The 27726-nt window shown below is 40.8% G+C and overlaps 1 protein-coding gene across 1 annotated transcript; it reads left to right on the forward strand.

Annotated features, from left to right (window-relative positions):
• The first annotated feature begins 17 nt into the window (after positions 1–17).
• Positions 18–27246, forward strand: LOC119649848 (alanine--tRNA ligase, mitochondrial). Its single transcript, XM_038052205.1, has 12 exons — positions 18–315; positions 16398–16571; positions 16626–16771; positions 16828–17028; positions 17092–17236; positions 17291–17430; positions 17508–18457; positions 18513–18669; positions 26086–26371; positions 26429–26652; positions 26718–26919; positions 26983–27246. The coding sequence occupies exons 1-12, from the start codon at positions 118–120 to the stop codon at positions 27181–27183; spliced, it is 3024 nt and encodes a 1007-aa protein (XP_037908133.1). The 5' UTR covers positions 18–117; the 3' UTR covers positions 27184–27246.
• Positions 27247–27726: the final 480 nt, after the last annotated feature.

The raw sequence follows: 27726 nt of genomic DNA on the forward strand, positions 1-27726 counted from the left end.
GAAGACTTAGATCAGCTGGTTTTGACTGGAGGCCGGCACTTTGCAACCAACAGGACCGCCTAACCTAGGGGTTACCTTTGTTTGAACCTAGTTGTGTTTGATCGGTAGGAAGTGGAAATGATTTACCGTGGTGTGCATAAATATGCCCGCCGCATGTATTCAGCGAGTTTGCGGAAGTCTCCAAGTTCAAGTGAGATCCGAAAGATGTTTGTAGATTATTTCATTGAGGAGCACGGTCATACATTCGTGAGGTCCAGCCCCGTGGTGCCTTTCTGTGATCCTACTGTGGCCTTTGTAAATGCAGGAATGAATCAGGTAATATATAAAATTGGTTCACCCGTTTTCAATGCTTAATACTATGTGCAAACTAAACTCATTCCCGAAATAACTAAGAAGTCTTATCACAGCTTTTTAACATGCACGGAGTCAAAAGTACAACTGGTCATTTTGGTAAAGTTTCCTTAAAGTTTGTTCTACATTTGACCATCTTAAGAAGATTCACATCGAGCCTGCTCTTATTGTCTATGTAATGTTTGATAATATTCCTACAAAATGGTGGGCTCCTGAAATGCTCCTAAGAGAATGGGAACACCTAACTTGGTTCAACTATTATCAAGTATTAAGTGTCCTTTTAATCCCAAAACCAAATCATCTTAGAGTATTATAATAATCCTCGATTAATAAGTCATTCCTAAACGTATCCCAATGTTGCAAAGTAACTTCTTCCTTAAGTCCAAAGCCAACACTGACTTTATTTCAAACACCAATTTCTTATTATCTTATTTTCCGAGTTATCACAATCTCGGCAGGTGCCGGATTTTACCTAATACTAGCACTAAGTTCCAGGCATTTAGGCTCGGACGATCCTACTGGTGGTGGTGGCCGGTGGTAGGTTAATGGGAGAATCCGTCGAGAACTCCCCGCAACATCGAGCACGTATGCAGAATGGTATACTTCTGCATGATTTGAACGAGGTCCACCAATTCGATATCCCCAAAAGCTGTCTGGCGTCCTGACCTACGCCATCGCTCCCGCTTTTTCTACCATATATGTTGCCCTTATAGACTTTCCGGGTGGGATCATCCTCATCCATATGGATTAAGTGACCCGCCCACCGTAACCTATTGAGCCGGATTTTATCCATAACCGGACGGTCATGGTATCGCTCAAGGATTTCGTCATTGTATAGGCAACGTTATCGTCCATCCTCATGTAGGGGGCCAAAAATTCTTCGGAGGATTCTTCTCTCGAACGCGGCCAAGAGTTCGCAATTTTTCTTGCTAAGAACCTAAGTTTTCGCGGAATACATGAGGAGTGGCAAGATCATTGTCCTGTACAGTGAGAGTTTTGACCCTATGGTGAGACGTTTCGAGCGGAACAGTCTTTTTAAACTGAAATAGGCTCTGCTGGCTGACAACAACCGTGCGCGGATTTCATCATCGTAGCTATTATCGGTTGTGATTTTCGACCCTAGATAGGAGAAATTGTCAACGGTCTCAAAGTTGTATTCTCCTATCCTTATTCTTCTTCGTTTTTGACCAGTGCGGTTTGATGTTGTTGGTTGATTCGTCTTCGGTGCTGACGTTGCCACCATATATTTTGTCTTGCCTTCATTGATGTGCAGCCCAAGATCTCGCGCCAATTGCCGCCTGCTCGATCTGGATGAAGCCAGTTTGTACGTCTCGGGTGGTTCTTCCCATGATGTCGATATCGTCAGCATAGGCCAGTAGTTGGGTGGACTTGAAGAGGATCGTACCTCTTGCATTTACCTCAGCACCACGGATCACTTTCTGAAGAGCCAAGTTAAAGAGGACGCAGATAGCACATCCCCTTGTCGTAGACCGTTGTTGATGTCGAATGGTCTTGAGAGTGATCCTGCTGCTTTTAGCTGGCCTCGCACATTGGTCAGGGTCAGCCTAGTCAGTCTTATTAATTTCGTCGGGATATCGAATTTTCTCATGGGCGTGTACAGTTTTACCCTGGCTATGCTATCATAGGCGGCTTTAAAGTCGATGAACAGATGGTGCAACTGTTGTCCATATTCCAACAGTTTTTCCATCGCCTGCCGCAAAGAGAAAATCTGATCTGTTGCTGATTTGCCTGGAGTGAAGCCTCTTTGGTATGGACCAATGATGTTCTGGGCGTATGGGGCTATCCGGCCTAGCAAGATAGAGGAGAATATCTTATAGATGGTACTCAGCAACGTGATACCTCTATAATTGCTGCACTGTGTGATATCTCCCTTTTTATGTTTTAGACAGATTATGCCTCGTTGCCAATCGTCAGGCATTGATTCGCTGTCCCATACCTTGAGCACAAGTTGATGAACCACTTGGTGTAACTGGTCGCCTCCATATTTAACTAATTCGGCTGTAATTCCATTGGCTCCTGGCGACTTATGATTTTTTAGCCGATGAATTGCACGGACTGTTTGTCCTAAACCTGGTGGTAGCAGTATTTGTCCGTCGTCTTCAGTTGGCAGGACCTCCACCTCGCCGATGTTCTGGTTGTTCAGTAGCTCATCAAAGTACTCAACCCATCGCTCTAATATGCCCATTCTGTCGGAAATCAGATTTCCCTCTTTGTCTCGGCAGGATGAGCATCGAGGTGTATAAGCCTTCATCCTGCTGACTTGTTGGTAAAACTTCCGCGCCTGGTGCGGTTGCTCCCTGTACTTTTTGTAGTTTGCAGACTTGTTGGTTCTCCCAAGCTTCCTTTTTCCGTCTGTGAAGTCGCTTCTCCGCTCGACGGAGTTCATGATAAGTCTCTGCGCGTGCCCGTTCTTTGAGAATGCAACATTACTCGGTATGCGGCATTCTTCCGTTCCGTAGCTAGCTTACATTCATCGTCAAACCAGCCGTTCCGACTCCTTTTGCGGCTGGGGCCAAGTATGCTTGTGGCCGTATCCATGATAACGTTCTTCAGGTGATTGTGAAGATCATTTATTGATGCTTCATCTCCAGGTCCTCTGAAAATATTATGGGAACTACAACCACCCGCTCGAGACGCCAAATTTCTTTGATTTCCCGAGCCAATGACTCATAGTTCACCTCTTCTTCTCCACATATTTCCGTTCAATGTTGCTATTATGGGGGATAGCAACATCAATAATATACGCAGAGCGACCTATCTTGTCAACTAACAGCACGTCAGGCTTGTTGTGTGCAATATGGCGATCAGTCAGAACTTGCAAGCCCCAATACATGCTGTAACCAGAACTATCAAATACTGCTTGCGGCTCATACCGGTAAACCGGGCCTGTTCCCAAGATCAGCCCATGCTTGTATGCAATCACCTTACATACACCATTATGCCTATTTGTTTATTACACCGGTGCCATAACAGTACAGCCAGAAATGAGATGGTCCAACGTCTCTAACGCCGAACCACACATTCTGCACTGATCGTTCTACACTCGTTCTTTCATGATAAGCTTTTATAAGCTCGGGTGGCGACCACGCCGTCCTGAATGGCGCACGTGAACCCCTCCGTCTCAGCAAAGAGCTCCCCAGCACACAGCCATCTGTTCGACAAATGCAAATCGACAAATGGCTGCCAAAGACAATTCACGTGTTTACCGTGCATTGTCTTCGACTTCCATTCATCGATCCGCTCTTGGTCCGACTTCATCCCACTCAGAAGATTGGAAGATCGATCCTTCAAGTTAAGTAGAGTCAGTCCACAGTCTGCCTTACAGACAGCCGCATGCAAGGGACTCGCCTGCTCTTTGCTGTAAAAATAAGCGCGCAGCGAGTCGACTTGGCGATGATGTTGTGCCGCCACGTCAACCACGCCCCTACCTCCGATGTCACAAGGCAGGTTCATCCGCTCCACGGCAGACTTGTCCGTATCCGCCGCTGGACGTTTTCCAGATCGGTCTTCGTCCACGGCAATATTCCGAATGCATAAGCCAGTGAAGGGATAGCGAATACATTCAATGCGCTTATTTTATTCTTCCCCGAGAGATGCGAATTCAACACCAGCTTTACAGGTCGCAGGAATTCGGAAAGCAGAGCATCCTTCAGATCACCAACTTGAGCATGGGTTCCTTGCAGAATTCCTAGGTACTTGTAGAAGTCTGTCTCGGTCATAGCTTCGATGTGGAGGTCACCAATGCTATGTCCGGCATGCGGCTCGTGATGACCTTTGGGAATGGCTTGGATTCGACACTTATGTAATCCAAACTCCATCCGAATATCACGGCTGAACATGGCTATTATTCGCAACAGACTTCTAAGATGGTGGTCAGTCCCGGCATACAGCTTGATGTCATCTAAGTACATCAAGTGTGTCAGTTCGCACTTAGCACGTAAGCGATACTTTATTGCATCATTCAATAGCCATTTAGTGCCATACAAACCCAATGAGAGACTCAATGAGTCCCCTTAGAAGATGCCCCTCCGTATACGGATGGGCTCTGAGGTATTAGCACCCTCAGATGTACGCACTGATAAGGTGGTATGCCACCCTTCCATGAATGTCGCCAAAAACTTTATTAGTTTCGGATCAATGCGATACAGATGTAGGATATCGATTAGCTAGGTATGCGGAACGCTATCAAAAGCCTTGGCATAATCGATATAGCAACTAAAGAGGTTTCTTTGGCCTCTAGTTCCTTGTTCTACAACTACCGAGTCGATAATGAGTTGCTCTTGGCAGCCCCTTGACCCAACTCGGCAGCCCTTCTGCTCCTCGGACAGAATATTGTTGGTCTCGAGGTGCGCATTGATCCTTCCACTAATAATGGACGTGATGAATCCTATTATTATTATTTTCTTAAAATACAAATGATCGCAAATTTGGAAAGGTTATTTTCTCTATATTGAGGAATGTGAATGTACAAGGTGGGCAGCGATTATGAAAAGAGCGGAGATCGTACTCAACTGATGGAAGATATAGGAGAGCGAGTTACCACAATTCCTATTTAAGGTTTTCTGTGAAACAAAACCTTATTAGAATCGAGTCGATGTCTGCCTGTCTGTCTCACCCGATTTATTTGGAAACGACTGAACCGATTGTCACGAAATTTGGTGAGAACGCATGGTCTATGAATTCCTTTACACATAGCGTTGACTCTAAGGGATAAAGAATATGGCTATGTGGCCGCATATTTGATGTCAGGTGAAACGTAGGGGAGTGAGCGCTCGAAATGTGACTCTTAAAAAATGTATCAGGTCTCAAAAATCCCAGTGGTTTATCTAAACGAAATCTAGGAATCAAAATACATCCCGTTCTGATATCTGCACAAATCAAGTTAACAATGCTATATAAGCTTACTTGAGAAATTTGGCCGGAATCCCCCCTTAAGTATATGCTATAAAGCATAACTTTGAGTAGTTTGAAGGAAATCCAACTATTATTAACAAAGTTATAGGTGAAACTTTCATTTTATGTGAATTTTGTGCATTCTAAAAAGTGTATGACGTCATCATAACATCAATTCGTCAATACCACAGCAAAGTGAGCTCATATGAATGGGGGATCGCAGGGAATCATTTCGTTTTAGTTTTTTAATCATTTATATACCAATTACTCGAGGCAGACATAAGTCTGCATTTACATGTATATGCTAATAAAGCTTTGGGGTAGTGCCTTATTCAGATAGATATATTTGTACATTAAATCAGCGGTATTCAATATACGTACTGTATGCACATGTACATGTGTATACTTTTATGCACGAAGTGAATCAGAAATACTTGGAACTGTGATGAATCTGGAGCTGGTGTTCGACACCTTTGCTCCCCTTTTCGCTGTGGACATTGTTGTCCATCTTTACTCTGGTTGGTTATCGTTCCTCTTTTTTTTTTTTTTTTTTTTTTCAACAACGTTATAAAACTTATATCTTATACTAGTTATAAATTACTTACAATACTAATAATAATAATAATTTTTTCTTAACTAACTTTTACTTAACTAATTTTATCTTAACTAACAATATTAACAATATTACTTTATAATACTAATTACCTTAAAATACTATACATTCTTATAATACTAATGCCCTTAAGCTAGGATAAGTTTCTTTTTTTCTGTTTTTTTGTTTTTAAGATATTTAAAGTTTTATTCTTGTGTGAATCAATTTTTTGGAATAATTTCAGGGCTTTATCTTTAATGTACTTATCTATGGTTTCTAATTTTAGATCGCTATGTATATCTAGGTTTCTTATATAATGCGGGACATTGAAAATTTTTCTTATAGCTATATTCTGACATATTTGCAGTTACTTTTTATATGTCTTACATGTTTGGTAGAAAATACTGCTCCCGTATAGCAGAGATGGGCGAATTAATTGTTTATAAATTAAAAGACGATTCTTAATGTTTAGTTTCTTAGATCTAATTAAAGGGTAAAGGGATTTCAGGGTACCTGTGCATGCATCTCTTTTCAACTTTATGTGTTTTCTCCAATTTAGTCTGCTGTCGAAAGTCAGTCCTAAATATTTCGCGGTTGGTTTCCAATCGATGGGCTGATTTTCGATTTGGATTTTTCCCGGTTTCTGTTCTCTCTTTCTTGTGATGAAGATTGCCTGGGTCTTCTCCGGGTTTATTTTTATCTTCCACTTTTTGAAGTATTCCAACATTGTGTTGGTTGCCTTCTGAAGATTGCTAGTGATGAGGCGTGCCTGTTTCGATGTGTGGAAGAGGCATGTGTCGCCCGCGAATAAGGAGATCCCTGTGAAGCGGTTAAATTTTCTTGGAATGTCCGCCGTGTATACTGTGTATAACAGCGGGGAAAGCGGCGATCCTTGGGGTACTCCTGCCTCAATTCTTTTTTCCGTTGATTGGTGCCCCTCCAGTGCCACCCTAAAACTTCGATCTGCAATAAAGGATTGGATCAGTCTTATCATAGAATCAGAAATTTTAAATTTCTTTAGTTTGGCTACGAGCCCTGCGTGCCAGACTTTATCGAAGGCTTTCGATATATCGAACATTAATAGTCCGGTCGATTTCCGCTTGTTCAAACCACTGCGAATGTGCTGGACTACTCTGGCCAGTTGAAGCTCGCATGAATGATCTCGTTGGAATCCGTATTGTTCCTCTGGGATGATGTTGAGCTCGTTGAGTTGATCCTGCAGTCTGCTCCGTATTACCCTTTCTGCAATTTTTTCAATTGTTGGAAGTAGGCTGATGGGTCTCCAGTTCTGTGGGAAGGTTGGGTTCTTTCCCGGTTTCGGCAGAAGGATGATGATGGATTTTTTCCATGCTTTTGGATATGTTCTGAGACGGAGTACTGCATTTATTACTGCAGTGATTGATTCGGCGATGTTATTCGGTGCATTCTTGATGCATTCGTTTGTAAGCATATCCCATCCTGGGGCTTTTTTGCTGCTTAGTCCATGAATTATGGTTTGGACTTCCACCTGATCTGTTTGCAGTTCCCAGTCTTCTCTTTGTGTTGAGTCATCTTGTGTCTCTGTTTCTGACTCGTACTCTTCTTCAGATTCGTCGTCCGATGCGGTGTTCTCCCTGAACTGGAGTTCGAGTGAGTCCGCGAACGCTTCGGCCTTTCCCTCTTTATAAAATTCAAGGCCATTGGGACCATGAATTGTAGGCATTTGCCTTCTCGAGCCTCTTTTAAAATATTTGCTGAGCCGCCAGAAGTTGTTGCCTCCCGGCTCAAGATTTTGGATAAAGTATTCCCACTGTTCGTTTCTGAATCGGTCAATGTCATCTCTGATAACATTAGTGAGCCGATTCGCTTCTCTTTTCAGGTTGGGATCTCCTGTCATTCTTCCTCTTTTTCTGATGCGATTTCTCTCCCTTATTCTATCTTTAATATTTCTTGGGAGCCGGAAGTATTGTTGGTCGTTTACTTCTCTCTCCGTTGAGCTCTCCTGCTTGGCTGAAGTTAGTTGGGCGGTTAGGTTTTCAATCTCTATCTCTACCTGCTCCGAAGTTTCTAGTTTTGAGGTTGTGGTGTATTGTCTTAGAATATGGCGGTAGGTGTCCCAGTTGGTGGTTTTTATCATTTTCGGTGGATTTTCAATATATATGTTGTATATTGAAAATAACACCGGTTTGTGGTCCGACGAGAGGTCGTCCAACACGTTGATTGTGATGTGGTTGCTGTAATTCTTTGTAATAGCCACATCGATTATGGTGTCGGTTGTGCTGCGTCCATAATGTGTTGGTTCCTCTGGTGCGTGAATAGTTGCTTCGTTTCCGTTTAGGAAAGCGAGCAGTTCTCTCCCCGCTTTGGTGTTTCGGGTTGCTCCCCAGTCTCGATGACGCGCATTCAGATCCCCGGCGAGAAAAGTCGGTCTGTCCCCGTTGAGTAGCAGTTGAAGGTCCTCTGAAAAATTATCTGCTGATGGAGGACGGTAGGCTGATATGATTTTTATATCAGCTGGTCCTGTCCTTGCCTCGATGACTGTAGCTTCCATTCCAGTGATGAGTGGTGTTTCCAGGCGGTGATGCTCGATGCTTCTCTTAATGAGGACTGCGGTTCCTCCTCCACGGCCAGTAAGTCGGTCGTTTCTATATATGTTGTAGTTGGGTACTTTAAGTGGGTCTGTTGGTTTGAGGAACGTTTCCTGGATGAGTAGTATATCTACTTCTGCCTCGTAAAGGAATTCTTTCAATTCTCCCATTTTTCCTTTTACGGAATTTGCGTTCCATGTGATAATGTTAAGCTTAATGCTTACCATGGTGGATCTTAGTTGGGTTGCCTAGAGGGATCTGAGAGCTAAACAGGTTTTGGATCATTTTAGTCATCATTGACTCCATCATGTTTTGTATCTGTGCTTGCATGCTGCTCAGCACTTGATCCATTTGCACAGGCTTCGGGTTCGCTGAGGAAGAGGGAGTTTTCGGTGCTGTTGGAGTTTTTCCTGTCGGCTTATTGATTGGTTGTGATACCTGTGGAGAAGAATTCGATTTCGCCATCTGGGCGAAGGTTTTTTTAATGTTTTTAGGGTTTTTGGGACATCCGCCGTAGCTGGCTGGATGATCTCCTTTGCAGTTGGTGCAGGTTGCCTTCTGCTCCTGCTTCCTCTCGCATTTGGAAAAGTGGTGCGATCCCTCGCATTTAACGCAACGTGCGTCAGCGAAACAGTTATTCGCAGAGTGTCCAAACTGCTGACAGTTATGGCACTGCGATTGGGAAGTCCTCGGCTTTTGGGACTCGATTTTCACGATCAGGTGGCAGATCGATTTTACATTGTATATGCCGGTTTCGTTTTTCGGCATTAACACCTTCAGTAGTCTGGAGGGCCCGTTCTTCATTTTTATGAAGAAGCACTCTATGGGATGGAAGCCCTGATCCTCAAGGTCTTCCTTTACATCTTCGGGCGCTATACCCTCGAGCCCCCGGATTATAATATTTATGTTCTTCTCTTCTGGGAGAAGATATGTGTGGAATTGAATTCCACTTTCTCTAAAGAATTTAGTGATCTTCCGATGGTCGCTCGGCTGCTCTGGAGTTATTCTCACTCCCAGGTGAATCCTCCTCGCGTGAAGGATATTAATTTTCCTTTTCCGCAATTCCTTCTCAATGGCTGGCCATTTTGATGGCTGCCTTAAGATCACGGGTACCGTGCCCTTTTCGGCTTCTTTAGCCTTAGGACTTTCTTGTCCTGAAGGCTTTACCTTTTCCGGCGACTTCACTACGGTTTTTTTAAAAAAAATGGGCGGAAGAGTTGGCACTGGTTTCGGTGGCGGCAGAGGTGGAAAGTCTACATCTTCCTCCTCCTCGGTGGCGGTGTTGTCCGTGTTGTCGGTGGACATTTCCTCTTCCGATGACGAGTTGCTTTCCGAGTCCGACACTTGTGGACTCTCGATGCGCAAACGCTTGCCGTTTTCTTTTTTCTCCCTGTTTTGCAGGTCTATTGACTCCTGCAAGCTTTTAATGAGGGCTGTCAGACCCTCGTTCTGCTTCCGCTGCTCCTCTATCTCAATTTTCGCCGCGGCAAGCTGTTTATTAATTTCATCCAGACTGCGTTGCAGACTGGCGATTAGTTTCTCTTGGGATTGGTCCGATAGTAATCGGACCTCTGGGGCTTTCTGGGCCCTCGTCTCCATAGCGATTTCTGCTGAAATTTTTTTTTTAAAAAACAAAAACTATTTTCTACCCACAAAACACTATCCACGCTTATCACTAAAGGGTACCTAAAAGATAACCACTCCTGAAAAAAGAAAAAATCTTGTAATTTATAAATTCTCAAAAAACTTTTACCTCTGCTGCTGTCCAAGGACGTCTGCTGCGTTCGGCTGAACTCTCAAGAATGAATCAGAAATATGTGTACAATCAATTTATATACGTGCATCTATAATATAAATATAGTATTCGGTAATAGGCAATGTGTGTTTGTTTAGGATGAGCATAACATCTACGTGTGTAATATGTACGTGTATGTGTAGTTTGAAAAAAATTTGAAGGAATATTTTGGGTTTTAAACCATATACCAATGGGAAAATTTGGGTATAAAATTTCTCACACAAAACCTTTATACCCAGTTAATACCAAAGATAATTTCACTTCTGGTTAGAGCGGTATGTTACGATGACTTGCTATCATCCTTCGTTTTGCGGAATAGTAGTTTTGTAGCGAAATAGTTTCTATTTGTGGAATTCCTTTTATCACGGCACACACTTCGGGTACTTTTCGCAGCAGCGCTCACATGCAATCATTAATAGATTTCACAGCTTCGATCCGCCTCTATGTTTTCACAAATCTTGCAAGGTTGTTCAAGGTTCGCGACATATTTCCACCGCGAGGGCATCACGCAGTCTAAGAAGGTGTGGAGGGTGGTTTCATCTTCTCCATGGCGATGTCTGCATCTTGAGTCTTCAGATACCCATTGCAGATATTTTCATAAAGAACAGTGAGCGGTTATTAGACCTACCAATGTCTTTATTAACATTTACCCTTGTTTCATGATTGGCCTTTTGTTGCGTTTGCGAACAATGGCAAGCAGGTGTGATTGATGCACTATTCCATAACAAGGGTTAAATGGCAACCATATATATTGTTTTAAAATTTGTATGGTTGCTATTCACACCTTGATGGGCATATTGTATCAACCGCGCCTACGTATCATCGTACACAGTCCAGTCAAATGCGCTTCAACTTCTGTGTTCTACACCAAGGGCTCTGGGAGCGACTCTTTTGCCGGCCCTCTTGGAAGAGCGGGTTCAGCTACATGTCGTAACCAGCAGTTGACCCCCTCCTTAATTTATGAACTGTCCATTACCACTTCCACCTTCTCATCACATCGTCCACAGATAGCTGGCCTGTGCGCACGCTTAGTTCTTTGTTCGAAATAGTGTCAGATCAGTATACCCCAATGATAGGTCACAGACAAGTGTTCACGAGGACTTGGAGCTTTTGAGTAAGAGTGGGTGTCACTCACATGTGCTATTCCCCTATAAAAGAAAGAGCATTAGCACAGAACTGTCTCAACTTGTTCTTGATGTGGAGATAACTGCATTTTTAGATTTTAGACGAGGCAACAAAAGCCAATCTAGCGTTCCATGTAGATATACAAATTGATCGACGGCAGATAAGGGGAATGCGATGACCCGGCAAGCTTGGAACCTTGGGTTTGTTGGTGTTTATCTTCAGTCTGACTATATTCACCTTTCTTTCCAAATTCAGAACCATTTCGCCAAGGTTCATTACCCGATGAGAGAGCAAAAAGATGTCATGAGCACAGTTAAAGTACTTGAAGAAAAATGGCATGGTCCATTGAACTTTTCCACGCCATCCGGCAGCATGAAGAACACCGATAAGAAGAAGAAATAGTATCGGTGACAAGATGCAATCCTGGCAGACTCCGCTTTGAACCTCAAATTTCTTTGAGATTTTACCTCGATGCAGCACGTGACATTTTGCGCACTGTTCGAAAATGGTCCCCAGGGCGATGATGTGGTCAATGCAGGAGGTTCTAAAGCGGAAGCCAATCTGCTCTGCGTCGATCAAGCTTTCGAGGTGCTCCTCGATGTTTTTCAGGATTGTTTTAGTTATTATCTTTTCGACGGCAGGGTACACATAAATACGGATTACAGGTTCTTAATCAGAATATTTTTAAATTGGGATTTATATAAGTCTGGGGAATAATGCGTACCGGGAGTGTTAAATATTCGACAGCATCTGTTTATGAGCACATTATAACCATAAACAGTTTGGTGCTGATATTCCTTGCGCAAGGACCTATGTTGAGTACGCTTCGATTGATCGTTGAGGTGGAGCTTAGAAGAGAGAGCATCAACCTTCACTGCTCCTCTAATGATGTCAAAGGTGAAGCAGGCAGAGATTAGTTTTCTCCTGGATGAAACAGTCATCAAATTTAAAAGATCCTGTATTTATAAGGGGGAAGATTCTGAAAATCAAATAGCGGTCTCTTAAGGCGAAAAGTACAAATTACTTTTGGATGAATTCGATTCTGTCGCTTCGTAGCTCGAAAGCGTGGTTCCAGACAATGCAGCCGTATTCAAGAAGTGGGCGTACAAATATCATATATAATGACTTGGTGACCCAAATGTTTTAAGGTGGAGATTATTGTGGATGCACCAGCGCTCAAGAGATTGCAGCTTGGGCTGAAGAAAGTCTGTATCGGATTGATTGTTGATAGTATGATACATTTTCAGGTCATCGGCATAGAACAGGTGAGGAATACGTATAGACCGCGTTAATTTGGTTTCCTTTTTCCAGCTCGCAGAGGACATCAGAAACTAAGATAGTTTGATTTGTGGAAGTCGACCTTCCTTTTCTAAACTCATATTGTTACTTGAGAAGCGGGTCGATGACAAGAGAGAGTTTAACCCAGACGAGCTTCTCAAAGAGGTTAGGGATTGTTTAGCGATTCGTCGATAGTTTCCGACACACCTTCTATCGCCACTCTTGTAAATAGGTGTGAGATGGGAGGATTTCCGCGAGGATAGGAAGATGCGCGCTGAGAGCGATTTGTTAAAGACTGTATACAGGGGAGTCGTCAATTGGTCAACGCACTGCCCCAAAAAGTAAGGAGGAATTAAGTCGGGGCCGGAACCTTTGTTGATGTTGAGTACCTGAAGAGCTTTGTGGATCTTTTCCCGGCTTAAAAGTATTCCATCGATAAGGGATTCCGGTATCTTTACTGCAGACATTGTTGATGACGGGATGATGAGGTGGACAAAAAGTGTTTTGAAAGTGATCAGAATTAGACGCCTGTGACAGCCATTAATCCTTATCCAGCCCAATCCGGGCTTACGAAGGATTTTAGGTTTGTGACTACGTTCGAAGTATGATAGGCGATGATGTGCATTTTTTTAATTCCGAGCAAAATGCACAGATGGAAAAATGTTTAGACGTGAAATTGCTGCCATTGTCGGTTGCAAGCATTTTCGGAGTTTGGAATCGTACTTTATCATAGAAATATTTGGCTGTCATTTCGGCCTCAAAGTCGGGCATAGTTACACAACTCATGCAATTAGTTAAATCGTACATTTGTCGATAGGTAGGAGTCTGGCAAATATTCTCATCAGTTTTTGAATATGTCCATCTTTGCCGTCATCTGCATCTTTCACCATCACTACATTTAATTTGAGGACATCCACCATTACTCTCCATTTTTTCGATTCACCTGCCTCTGGCCTTTTAGGCACCAATAATAGAGGCGAATTCCAAGGAGAATTATTAGGTGTAATAACCCCCGTTAGTAGCACATCCTATAGTTACTTGTTGATTTTCTCTTTGTGGGCTTGTGGGAGACGATATTTATTGTTTTTGACAAACAAGTGGCTAATCGCCTTTTGTGCGGTTTATGTGCTGTAGAATTGAAGTATGGTTGACAAGATCCCCCTCTAAATGAAAAATGTCATTATGTCGCTTGCATAAATCTCTTATGGAATTCGCTTCTTCAGAATTGAAATTTCGTTCTAGATTTAACGTTTCGAGTATCGATTATATCCGGGGCTCAGGTTTATTTGTTCGAGATACCATATTAATGTGAGATGTTCCTTTTACTATCCTAAAATGACTTAGTTCCCTAAGTTTTGGGTGAAAACTAGCACCCAAATGGAATTCTTTTTCAGCAGCGTCTACTAAAGGAATGGAAATATAATTATTGGTTGCTTCGACAATGGCGTTGCCCATATGCACATCAGTCGCAAGCTCCTGGGACTCTACAACATACGCACCAGATCGTGGCTTAACACTGATGCGAGCTAAGAGCTTGCATTGTGGGGGACCGACTATTTCGTCGAATTCAGGCTTTCTTGATTCCCTATCCTTTCGGCGTTGTTCCCCTTTACACATTTTTACTATTACTTTTATCGAGGGCATCTTACAATTGCAAGCTGTTAATGCTAATTTCACTGTCTCTTTGGTAATGCTATCTCATTCCCAACTCAGCTGTGTTAGCGTGCTCTATTTCCAAAGGCAACGGATACAGATTGTTCCCTCCGCTGATCTAGTTCCTCCGACGAGTCCACTTACATCTCTAACTTTTTTCCTGTTCACTTTGCCTCTTGGTGCTTGCATTTCGTAATTTAGTAAAAATAAAACTAGGTAGCTTTCTCCTACTACAATATATTTTAATAGTTAGTAATACGTATCGAGAGCTACTTCCTCTCTTCCTCAGTACTTAAGCTACCTGGGAGAAAGAGAATAAGTAGCTCTCGAAATAGTATTTACTAACTATTAAAATATATTGTAAGAACTACAAGCATCGGAACAATAACTATCGTAATTAAGGCCATTTATGTCAGCGACAGCGTCTATGAGTACTGTCACTTTCCCTTTTACAGCCTCATTCATTGGAACCACCATTTCCATGCCCTTTGTTGGCAGTGACCCAGTTTTTATAGTATCTCTTCTCTTGAACATTGAAAGTACGATAATAGTTCCGCATTAAGTTCAATGTCAAGGTGATAAAATACGAGATGATTATACAAGCGCTGCTGATTATGGTGCTGGAAATAAATTTCGTCTCCAGGTGCAATGTTTTTGAAATCTTCGACCATTTATTTTCGGCGTGTGGATTGTTTCAGGCTGATCATTCCTTTCTGCCACCAATTTCGTTGTGGTAGTATCATGTTCATAATTGTTTGTTGACAAATTTTCCTTATCTTCTAGATCCTTATGTGGTGAATTTAATGCAACATTTTTTTTGTTTCTTGTTCTTGTTTCTTCCGATGCAGGCATTCATGTCCAGCTCTCGAACTCCACAGGCATTTAATTTTCCCTTGGGTTCTGGTGGGAAACACTCGTACTTTGGGGCATCCCAAACTTTCATGCCCCTACGATAAACAACTTTCACAATAACGTGTTTTTAAGGTTTTGTGTTTACACAAATTAATTATTAAAATCGGTTTACTGTTTGTTCGTCTGTCTGTCTATCGTCACACGCATTTTTCTCGGAGACGGTTTTAGCAATTGACACCAAATTTGGTAGAAAGGTGGGAACTGTGAACGCTCACGCATATAGTGAGTTACATCCTTTTACGTCGAATTTAAGGAGGGGTCCTCATACATGCAAAAGGAGAATGTACATTTTTTTTTTATCAAATATAGTCATGTAGGGTATCAAATTAAAGGTCTCGGTACTTTTTAGGCTGCCACTATATGGTGCCTAGGCTCCGAAAAACCCTCCATACCGATACCTGTTAAAAAAAAGTTAATAATAGTATATTACTATAATTTTTAGTAATTGACAGCAAACCCCCCTTAAGTTCGCCCTAGAATCACGAAATTTTGCAACAATGTAGGCTACAGCATAAAGCATGATACTGTCAAATTTGGAAATTTGAAATTCGCACTATTACTAACAAAGTTATACTAGGATAAAACTGTCGCTTCTCTGCAAATTCAAGACTATGGATGTCAATATCACTTGAAATATGATATTTTCACATAATATATGCATATTTTACGTGCTACATGCTAATGGGACAAATGCACAATCAAATCTCTTTATAAAAGAAATACAGAAAACCTTTCATACCTGAAGCATCTAGCTTCCGGTTTCCCGACTTGTTTTCTAAGTCTACCCTCGACATATGTATGGTTGAACTTTCCGCAGAATCTACATTTAATTCCGTTCTCATCTTCGACTTAGTTTATTGTAGCCAACCCCCATAAACCGAAGTAGTGTTAGGTTTAATTGGATGTGAATTAATATTTCCAAATGGCGTAGTGCCAGCAAAATTGAATGAGGTATTTGAGGGAAAGGTTTTGTTAATAAGGAAAGTTCGTGATGAAAAAGAGGCAGCAGTTTATATAGGGTCGTCTGGTTTAATGGATTTCCGAATTGGTAGATATTCAGATTATTGCAAATAGGTAGATAAATAGTGCTATTTCCAATTATTACAGATAGGTAGATAGATTTTCGAGCGCGAATTTGATAGGAATGTTGATCATTATAACCTACATCCAGCAAAATTTTCAAAACTTCAATTCAACATTTTATTTCTAGTTCAAATCAATATTTCTGGGAAAAGAGCAGCCCATGGCCCGACGTGTAGTTAATTCGCAAAAGTGTATTCGGGTCGGAGGGAAACATAACGACTTATCGGTCGTTGGAAAAGACGGTTACCACCACACCTTTTTCGAAATGCTTGGGAATTGGTCCTTCGGCGACTACTTCAAGGTAGGTTTCAATCTTATTCTTTTATCTTTCATTTGATATTTTCGTCCGATTTAGAAAGAAGCCTGCGAAATGGCATGGAATTTATTAAGGGGCCCATTTGGTATAGATACGTCTCGTTTATATGTTACATATTTTGGTGGAGATGAAGGGCTTAGCTTACCAGCTGATATTGAATGTCGTGAAATTTGGAGGAGTTTAGGGTACCAATATTTTCCTATCTTTAAAGTTTTCGTAATAATTAAACTCATGTAATCAGGGTGCCCGATGATAGAATTTTGGCGTTTGGAAGCAGAGATAATTTCTGGGAAATGGGTACTACTGGCCCTTGTGGTCCTTGTACCGAAATACATATTGATCACTTGCCTAATTCAAACCCAAGTATTAGATCGAAACTTGTGAACGCTGGTTCGCCTGATTTAACAGAGTTATGGAATTTGGTTTTCATTCAATACAACAGGTTAGTTTGATAAAGCAATTTTCAGTACATGTGATAGTTTGGAATATGGACTATAATTTTCAGAAAGGATGGTGGAAGTATTGAAACCCTTCCTGAGAAACATATTGATACCGGAATGGGAATGGAAAGATTGGTAGCTATCCTACAAGGTAAATCAACCAATTATGACACAGATTTATTTCTACCAATTTTTGATACTATACAAAAGGTAGGGACAACATATTAATATCCGCTCACTATTCAAGCTTCGATTTTGTTTTAGATTTCAAACGCGCCAAGTTACGGTTACGAGTTTGAGCCCAGCAGCGAAAAATACGCTCTAGATACCGCCTATCGAACACTAGCAGATCACTCGCGTATGATAACAGCTTGCCTAGCGGACGGAATGCTTCCTGACCAAAAGTAAGTTTACCCTGATGCAACATTCCAAAGAGAATTTATCGTCTTACAAAAAAAATATTACATTTAATTCCTCCTAGTCACAAATTACGCCGAATTATAAGGAAATCGATGCTACTTTCAAATAATGTTTTTCAACGGAACAATTTGCTCCACGAAATAATTCCAAAAGTATCGGAAATTTTGGGTCCTACATATCCGGAAATGCAAACGAAGCTGCCTAATGTGTTAGAAATCTTATCGCATGAGCAAGAAATTTTCACAGCTTTGAGACGAAACTGCAATGCCAACATCAAAGAGATAATATCCGCGAACAAGCACTTGGAAGAGGTTGATCTTTTTGATTCACCTGGCTTTGTACCGGCATACAAAGAGCTACAAACTTTGAAAACTCATTTCACCAAAAACGTAATGCCAGGTGACTTTGTATTCAAACTAAAAGATACATATGGATTAGACGAAGAATCAATTGAGAAGCTAGCCGAGGTGGAAGGCTTGCAAATCGATAAAGTGGGATATTTGAAGGAATTAGCGAAAGCGAAAGATCGATCGAAAGACTCTTTTTCTGATGCCAAAATAATAGATAAAGCATCTCAAGAAATTTCCAACTACACTGCCGGTTTGAAAAATACTGAGAACTTCTACAAATACAATTACATGTATAATACGAGTACAAAGCTCTATCAAGTGCCAACTATTAAAACAAAAATTTTGAGGATCTTACAGAATGGAAATGCAGAACAGTCAGTTCGGTTGAATTCCGACAACCCCGTGACTATTATTACTGAGAAAAGTAATTTTTATCACGAATCCGGCGGACAGCAAAGCGATCACGGTACAATTGTTGCATATGTAGGCAATTCCAAACTTCAATTTGATGTAAAAGAAGTGAGTTGTAGTAACGGCTGCATATTACACTCGGGGAACTTTACAAATAGCGATACTAAAGATATAACTTTAAGTGTAAATGATGAAGTTGAACTGAATGTTGACCAAAATCGGAGAACTAGGAATATTATACATCATACTGGTGAGTGGTTTATTTTTGAACAATGCTACGCCAGATACTGAATCTTTTTTTTCAGCAACTCATTTACTCAATGCCAGCGTTCGTCATGTGATCAAAGGAGTTATATATCAGCTGTCAAGTAGTGTAACATCTGACTGTTTGAAGTTGGAGCTGGCCATATTAGGAAAGAAAGTAGAGAATGAGCTTCTGGAGATTATAGAATCATTAATAAGGTAAATATTGCACTACATTTGCTTGCTACACAAAACAATTTATAACTTTTTCAATTGAACATATTTAACTTTGTCAATGCTTTGAATGGGTTTCGTATATGTGGGGTTGTACTGGATGTGAGGATTAACGAAATAACTGACGGTCTCTTTCAGGGCAGAGACAACTGACGGTCCTAGGTGTTGGTTGTTTCTTTACATAGATTTGAAAAAACAAAATGAGTAGGAATTACATTCAGAGTGAACGCGTTTAAACAATAAAGTGGTACTGAACTCATACATTTGAAGATGGACCGTGCCAATTGAAACGAAACTTCCTCCTTTCTTTTTGGTTTTTTTGGGAAAGAATCCCGACTTTAAAAAAAAAACAGTTAACGATTTCGTCCAGAGGATAAGCATATCCATCAGACATTACCTCACCTCTGCCCTGGGACCAGTAATATAGTGAAAGTCCAGGCTGAATCGATATTCTCTCTGCGAGTAGTGGCGACGATAATAGCTCAAAAGTCATATAGCATAACAGTTGAGTTATACTCAAAGTTTTTAAAGATGTTCTCCATTCAACATTCAATGCCTGACAACCCTGAAAAATGGAGTCAACAAGCTAGAAAATCAGATCCACTGGAAATCTCTTCCACTCTTACTCATTGGCGGTAAATATGTTAGTTGTTTGTGTGAAATCGTGTTCCCTAATCTTTTTGTCAACGATTTCCCAGAGATATTCGATGGGACTCAAGTCTAGGGTTTTTACAGACTATTGAAGGGCATTTGCATGGTTATCGGCTGGCCAACTCATCGACATTCGAGCTCAGATTATTGCCCTGCTTAACAATCAACATAGATCCCGGTAATAATTTACGGTATTTGGCTGCAGTCATTACACCCATGACCTTAAACATTGGACCAACTGTATCACGAGAAAAACAAGACCATACCATCATAGATCCGCCTCCATGTTTGATCGCCGGCACGTGGTATTTGGCGTCCTAACGTTCTCCGAAAGGTAGTCGAACATGACGAATCCCTTTTGTTGAGAAGCGCATCAAATTTGATGTGAGGATGCAATTTTGAACGGGCAATATGGATATCAGTTGATTTCCTCAGACGTTCGCTATCCTCTCTTGCAAAGGGGGGTTCGTGTTACGGAATCTGACAGCGAGATATTGAATTCTTTAGTTCTACTCCCTGATTGGTGCGTCTTTATACCACATTAACCGTGAAGCGCTTCAGCTTCTTCAGCAATCATTTTTTAATAACACAATAAACTAAGCAAATTCCTTGGAGAACGTTTTTTGTCGGATTAATCAACCAAAAATTACTTTGAGCACGTTAAAAATGCATATCTTCGCAGATTCAAATCTCCACTTCACCCATTTTTAAGGTTTTGTGTGAAACGAAATCTTATTAGAATCGAGTTGATGACTGTTTGTCCGTCTGTCTATCACACCCGATTTATTCGGAAACGGCTAGATCGATTGCCACGAAAATTGGTGGTACATACAGCAATTGACGCTATTTTGTGTAAAGTTTGAGGGAGGGGCTCTCCATACATGCGAAAGGAGGGTGCAAAATGAAATCAGGGTAATAATCTCGGTTGAGCGCAATGTTGACCACTGTGCCTCCTACAGGCTATTCTGTATTGTACCGTTACGGTCTTGAATGAAGTGCTCTAACACACTTCAAGGTCCTGATCCAGTATGGATTGTTGCGCCAACGATTATTATTATTATTAAATGAAAGGGTTCAATTAGGCATTTTCGAAATTGGTCCCATATTTGATATCGCGTGAAGCATAGGGGAGTGGGGGCTTAAAAAATGACCCCTAAAAAGGGTAACAGATCTCGTTCTCACACCTACCCACCGAAAAATCTGAAAAAATCACAGTGGTGTACCTAAAGGGAATTTAGGCCTCAAAATACATCCCGTTCCGATTTCTGTACAAATGAAGTTAATAATACTATATTAGCATATTTGAGAAATTTGGCCGGAATACTCTCTTAAGTTCATGCTAGAACTGCAAAATGCCACTTGCATAAGAGAAAACATAAGGCATAACTTTGGGAAGTTTGAAGGAAATCCAACTATTATTAACAACAGAATCTGCCCAACGCTTTCGGGGGTTTCCTGGTTCTTTTGTTCTCCCTTCGGCCAGCCCATTGCAGCTTCCGGAATTTTAGAGACTTCAGGGCTAATTTGATTCGCCACTGGTGGTCCTTCCATATAGCTCCTATTCCCTCCTCATATTCTTCTCAGGACCCAGTTTTTCGAACATTTATTTTAAAGTCTATGTTTTACATCTATAGCATAGTGCAATTCTTATTATCAGAGTTTTGCTTTCCATTGTATGCAGTTGGTTTTTAAAATTTGCGGGACCGAGTAGAAGGCTGTTTGCGAGCTGAATTTGGTATTTTAATTTGTCTACTCCATTTCTATTTTTATTGTATTCGTCTATCATTATATTCTGTCCGGTATCGCCATTTTTCTCGTTGGCATTATAATTTTCGTTTTGTTTTCGTTAACTTGTAGACCAACTTCGTTTGCTGTCTTATCGAGGTTTATAAAAATCTCTTTACTGATGTGAAAGATCGTGAAATGATGTCTGAATCTCCGTCTTCCTACGTATGTATGTCGCCTTTATGTTGGGGAGAACTGAATAATATGATTTATTTATTCCGTTTTATTTGTTGTACTTTATTTACATCATTCGATATCTTACACTCCAAATATGTGAAGTTATCAATATCCTCCAAAATGTAATCTCGTGTGGATTTGTGTTGTACAGGCGCCTATTTTCCTTTGTAAAGGAAACACGAATGGTTTGAGATATTTAGATTTAAGGCGGTGATTTGTTATTTTTTGGGTATATTGCGGATTTTCGGCCACGTAATTTGTTTCTATTTCCAACGTTTCGTGAGCAATCCTGCTCACTTCTTCAGGGCAGACCTGGGATACCAATTTGTGCTCCGCTAGAGCTGACTCTGTGAAGCCGTTGTTGTGTTGCTTTCGTGCTCCTTAATCCGTTGTTGTATCATTCTACCGTTTTCTCATATGTAGACGTTTCCGCAGGAGCAAGGAATTGTATCTACCTCTGGTGTGTGAAATGTTCGACTTTCTATCCTTCGGGGTTTTTAGTAGTTGTCCTATTTTGGTCGAGGGTTTGAAGATGGTACGAATTTTGTGTTTCCTGAGAATTCACCCGATTGGCTCCATCGTGCCTTTTATGTAGGCCAATGCAGCAACTGCTTTTGATCCAACTTCGCTCTGTAAATCCTTGTTCTCTTTAGGACTCCTCTGTTTCGTAAAAGCCCTATATATTTGTTGTGTATAAGCGCTTCCCTTACCGTTTCCAATTCCTGGTGTAGCTGCTCCTTGCCTGCAATGTTTATACCCCGGGGGATGAGGGAATTAATGACCGATTATTTTTGCGATGGATGGTGATGTGTCTACCAACACATCAAGAAAGGGTAACTTTTGATTTTGTTCTTTCTAAAAGGAAAATCTGATGTTTGGGTGCAGCTCGTTTACGTAGACCCGGAATTCATGATTTTTAATGATCTCCATGGTTTCCGGGATAGGCACCTTCATAAATAAAGATTCGACGTCGAAACTGGCTAGTATATCCGTTGGTTGAATCGTTGAATTTTTGATTTTGTTTATGATGTCAAACGAGTTCTAAAGGCATGTGCCGGTGTTGCCATTGAATGAGGTTAATTGTTCCGTTAAGTAGCGTGCCAGTTTATATATTGGAAAGTCGATGGCGCTTACAATCGATCTGAATGGGACGTTTTGTTTATGGATTTTTGGCAGCCATATAATCGTAGGGTTATTGGATTCCTTTAGGATGAATTGGTTGGTGGTGTCTTCTCGTATCTGTGACTTTTTCACTAAGATTTTCGTTGTGGTTGATATTTTGTTGGTGAGGTACTTTCTGAGTTTACAGTAGGACCCATCGGTTAGGAGTGCTGAGATACCAGAGTCGTAGTCGGTCTTATTCAAGATTACTGTTGTGTTTCCTTTGTCGGCTGGAAGGATGATGATGTTGAGGTTTCGGTTTAATTCCTGTAGTGCACGGAATTCTTGTTTCGTTAGGTTGCGTCGTGGAACCTTGTTTTTTTGGAAAGTATGTTGGCGAAAACCAACCAGCCAACAACATCAAACCGCACTGGTCAAACATAAAGAATAAGGATAGGAGAATACAACTTTGAAACCGTTGATAATTTCTCCTATCTAGGGTTGAAAATCACAACCGATAACAGTTACGATGAGGTAATCCGTGCACAGTTGTTGTCAGCGAACAGAGCTTATTTCAGCTTACAAAAACTGTTCCGCTCGAAACGTCTCACCATAGGGTCAAAGCTCTTACTGTACAAGCCAATGATCTTGCCAGTCTTCATGTATTTCTCGGAGACTTGCCTACATAACGGCGAAATCTATGAGCGATACCATGACCGGTTGTGGATAAAATCCGGCTCAATAGATTGCGGTGGACGGAGCACTTAATCCTTATGGATGAGGATAATCCAGCTCGGGAAGACTATAAGGGCAATATTTATGATAGAAAAAGAAAATGAGGCAGGCCCTGCCTTAGATGGAGCAATGGCGTAGATCAGGACGCCAGACAGGGATATCGAATTGGTGAACCTCGGCGCAAAACCGGGATGTCTGGAGTTCCTTATTAAGGCAGGCCTAGACCGGATACCGGTTGTTGCGCCGTTGATGATGATGATGTTAGTGATTCTTCTCAGGTTTGGGATATTATTGAAAATTTTGTTCTGGGCTAAAATGTATTGAATGTCACTAATGTTGGAATGTTGAACTAAGTTTGCCTCACTTTTTCGCATGGTTCGGCCGATATTCTACCAAGACCATCCATTCCTATTATTCAAACCACTTATTTTCTATTTATGGTCCATAAGTAAGTGCACAACATACCGCGATATAACTCACCATTGAATGGCCAACTTCATTGAAAAAAGTACAATCGCGCTACCAGCATGAAATCGGCACCAAGCGCTTAATTTTGTTGGCTGTAATGCAATTTCTTCGACTGCTTCAAGATGCTCAGGACCAAATTCCAAGCCAAGCCATCAGTGGTTCAGTATGAATTTGCGGTAAAAATAGGAATCACAATCGAACATGTTTAATAACCAATCACAGAACTTTTGTCGTTGTTAGAGGTCTTGTGGTTTCAGTTCTGTATGTCAAAACGACCTTATATGTACCTAAAGGTCGATCTTTCCCAAAAATACGCCACAAACTTCTTTGAGAAATACCTTGTTCTTGAAAAAGACGGTAAATCGACAAATTCCAAATGACACACTATAAAGAACAGTAGCGGCATTGTCTTCACATCGAGCACTTCTTTGTCCTATTGGCCACAGGATGTAGTCGAAACGTGGACTCGAATTTATTTACTTAATGTTCAACGTTCGTTTATATGGGCGATTTCTTCGATCATAAATAGGATTGATTGTGCTTGAGAAACGACTATCACACCTCGGAATCGGGCCAATCTTTCGACGACGTTTTCATCGTCGAGGGTCAATAGAATGTTAAGCGAGAAGGGATGGTGGGAGCTCTCCTCTCCCTGATGCGGCACTGCATTTTGGAAAGTCTAGCGAAAGATCGAAGGTGTTGATAAATTTTTCTGTCTCGGTAGAGTTATTTCTGTAGACGGTGGCATCGAGCTTAATATCATCTGATACATTAACAATGATGAATCTGCTTTCGCTGTTTTGCCTAAAGTGTGAAAGTGCAGATACCTCATTTCCAATGCCAAGGTGAGGTTGTTCAGTGTCCTGTATGTGCTATTATATGGAAGCAGCATATGGAAAGTGTTACTCAAAAGTCCTTGTTAACACCTGTCTTCGCAATGCCATCAGTGTACTCTGGGCTAAAAAATCTCAAACGATCAGCTGAACCTGTGCACGGGCCAGTTACCCGTAAATGTATTAATTAGAGGATAGAGGTGACCGCGGACAGGCCACAGCTTACGAAAGGGAGACGAATCCATTGTTGGCGAGGGTACTCGTCGAGTGTATTCATTCATCGGGGACAAGGGCGCGTTAGCGTCATATGATTCTACAGGGGATATTTGCCATGGGATATATCTAATTTCCAATTTGGGTCATGATCCTAATTATTTTCAGTGAACCATAATCCTACTTCTTTCGAGGCATTTACAATATTCACGAAAATTTCCGTAGAAGATTTTGACGCTACTGTTTGAGTTAATTTAAAAAGCACACATTTGGCATCAAAATGGAATTTTATTTTAACGTGTTCGAGGGCTAAGTCAAACAATATAGGGGTCCGACCTGCTTGCTACAAGAGATCTTTCACTAGATAGTGATCAGAATTTGCTCCTCAATATGTACAAGCGTTGAGACATTTTGTTCATAATCTTGCATTTTTTTTTCTTAGGGAAAATGAACTAGTAACATCCTAATGCAGAAGAACCCGGAACTGTGCTGGTTTAACTAAATGGACTAAATTAATAAACGTCTAAAACCCATAACAACCATTAACAATTAAATAATTCGGAAAACTAGAAAACATCACTGAATAGATGTGCTTCCAATTCGACCGAATGAGATAAAGCCAACTTCATTTTCCTAAATAATTGCTCTCTTACCCTTTCTAACATAAATCGTGTTAGATATCTACAACTACAATCTTACTCCCCTTTCAAACCTAGACAGTTTTGATAAATGAGGATTTTTGTATCAGGATGTTATGCATTTCTGTAAAATATTTTTTTCTATTTTGTTGATCCTTTTTGAAAAGTCCAACAAAAATATAAAATATTATCAAGGCAATAACTTGGTCCTATAATCTTCTTCTCCTCTGTAGCATCGTTTTATGTTTCATTGGATAAGTCGGGTTTTGTTAATTTTTTGGTTATTGAAGAGCGCGTGAGCAGACGGAGACCAGTAGGAAAATTCAGAAATGGTTTACAGATTCAGTTGACGATGGCAGCCAGTCAATGCTCGGAGTTAGCAGTTCAAAACATTACGAGAATTGGAATGTTTTAGAAAAGCCAAAGACTTAAAATGGGATGTAAATTCTCGCGACGATGAGATCAGATTCTTTTCAAATGCTAGTTTGGCGCAACTTCAGATGTTGAAGATCGAATAAGAAAGCCAGCCTATTTATTCGGACAATCATTCCTTCAGTGTTTAACAATCACCCCATCTTTCTGTGACCAGGAAAAGTTTATTGTGCTACAATAGCTACAGAGGCTGCTTATTTATTTGGCTTCTATTTCTTTTGGCCTTAATGTTAATCAATATGGCTTCGTACTTATTTCATATGAAGGTTTCATGAAAGTTGAATAATTTTGATATTACGCAACAGCCTAATCTCGAGCATTATGCAATTCATAAAATATTAAACAAATTATATACGTCGATTTCTCAGACACGCGATAAAGGTCAATGCTCCAACTAGTGTAAAAAGAATATCCGCCCAGGATGTACTTAATACAAAAGATATCGTCATGGTTCCCGGTGAAATCTACCCTGAAACCGGGCTGCGACTACTAGCCCTAGAAGACCCCATTACAGGTCTATGCTCGAAGGAATTGTGTTGCGGAACGCATGCTTTATCTACGGGCGAACTTCAGGACTTCTGCCTTACCAACATTAAACAAACTGGCCGTTCTAAATACGCATTTACTGCAGTTGCCGGAGATGCAGCTCTTCATGTAGCTTTATTTCTAAATATACACCTAAGTACCTAAACTAAAAAACCTACTTTGCAGGCGCGTACGAAAAGCAAGGAAATCGAAAGATCAATTGCTCATTTCGAAGAACTAATAAACATTCAACAGAACAGAGCGGACACACTACAAGCACGTCTACAAAAATTACGAAATAAAATAGTCACAAGTGATTTAGAGCTGCCATACTTATCCAAAGTTCAGTACTTGGACCGAGTAAATGTTCTCATAAAGCATTTAAAAGACGCATCGAAAGTAACATTGAAGTAAGATTATTAGCCAAAAATAACCGAAGAATAAGATTTCAGTGATATGTCACATTATTTCACAGGGAATTTGTGGAGATTGAAATGAAAAATGTTCTTCAGGAACATCCTGCTGAGAAAGTTCCTTTCGTTATACATTTTTTAAAGTGTTCTACTATGATGGAAGACGTGTCTTTACAAAAAGCAACGAAATTGTGCCCTGACCGACCCGTTCTCGTTGTTTCGTTGACTAATGGAATGGTAAAAGCAAGGTGTTGTGTTCCACAGGTGAATATGCCCAGCACTTCTAAGTCTTAATTCATTAAATTATAAATTTGATTCTTTTTCTAGGATAAACTGAGTCACTTCTCGGCACAAGAGTGGTTGGAAAAATTCGCTACTGTCTTTAATGGTCAGACAATGCCACCGAAGGGACAAAATCCCCGTGAAGTATGTAACATGAAAGCAAAGAAAGTACATTCTCCAGTCTTTCATGAAAAACTTGAAATTGCCATCGCAGAAGCGAAAAAATACGCTTCAAAACATCTGTGATCAAATAAGTTGTAGTTATTTTATTTATTTTCCAATTAGAAATTAAATTTCACTGGTTTTAAAAGAAAATACGTTGCTTTAATTATAAACTAACTGGTTCTGTTAAAAGTAATGCTCCATTGCTTTCGAGTGACTTCATTAATGAATTCTTACAGCAATCATACTACTGCTACTGGCTTATAAAAAATGCAGACCAACGGTACTTGAGCTAAGCGCTGGAGGGAAACATGTTGAGATTTAGTAGGATGCTGGGGTTCTTGAATTTGAAAATAATTATTTCAACCGCAAGCCATTCGGTATGGTGATGATTTCTTATTTCTTATGAACGGATACGTATTTCATTGTGCTTTATGATAGTTTGTAATGAAGGTGCGACTGCCGAGGTCGTTGAGTCCCAACCCTTCGATCTCATTCCCCAGGTTTAAATCGTAGGTACGGCATGGACGTTTGTAACTGACTTTCTTCTTCTATTGTAGCTGTAAGCCTATCCCTTTCATGGCATCAAACATGAAGTGGTGAATAAAAGTACTTTCATCATCAGCA

The sequence above is a fragment of the Hermetia illucens genome, chromosome 2, assembly GCF_905115235.1.
Source record: "Hermetia illucens chromosome 2, iHerIll2.2.curated.20191125, whole genome shotgun sequence".
Taxonomy (NCBI): Eukaryota; Metazoa; Arthropoda; class Insecta; order Diptera; family Stratiomyidae; genus Hermetia; species Hermetia illucens.

Coding starts and splice junctions, on each gene's coding strand:
- LOC119649848 (XM_038052205.1), top strand. CDS start 118: ATGATTTACCGTGGTGTGCATAAATATGCCCGCCGCATGTATTCAGCG. Junction 17,237..17,290: donor TTTTTGATACTATACAAAAG/GTAGGGACAACA, acceptor ATTTTGTTTTAG/ATTTCAAACGCGCCAAGTTA. Junction 18,458..18,512: donor GAATATTATACATCATACTG/GTGAGTGGTTTA, acceptor CTTTTTTTTCAG/CAACTCATTTACTCAATGCC.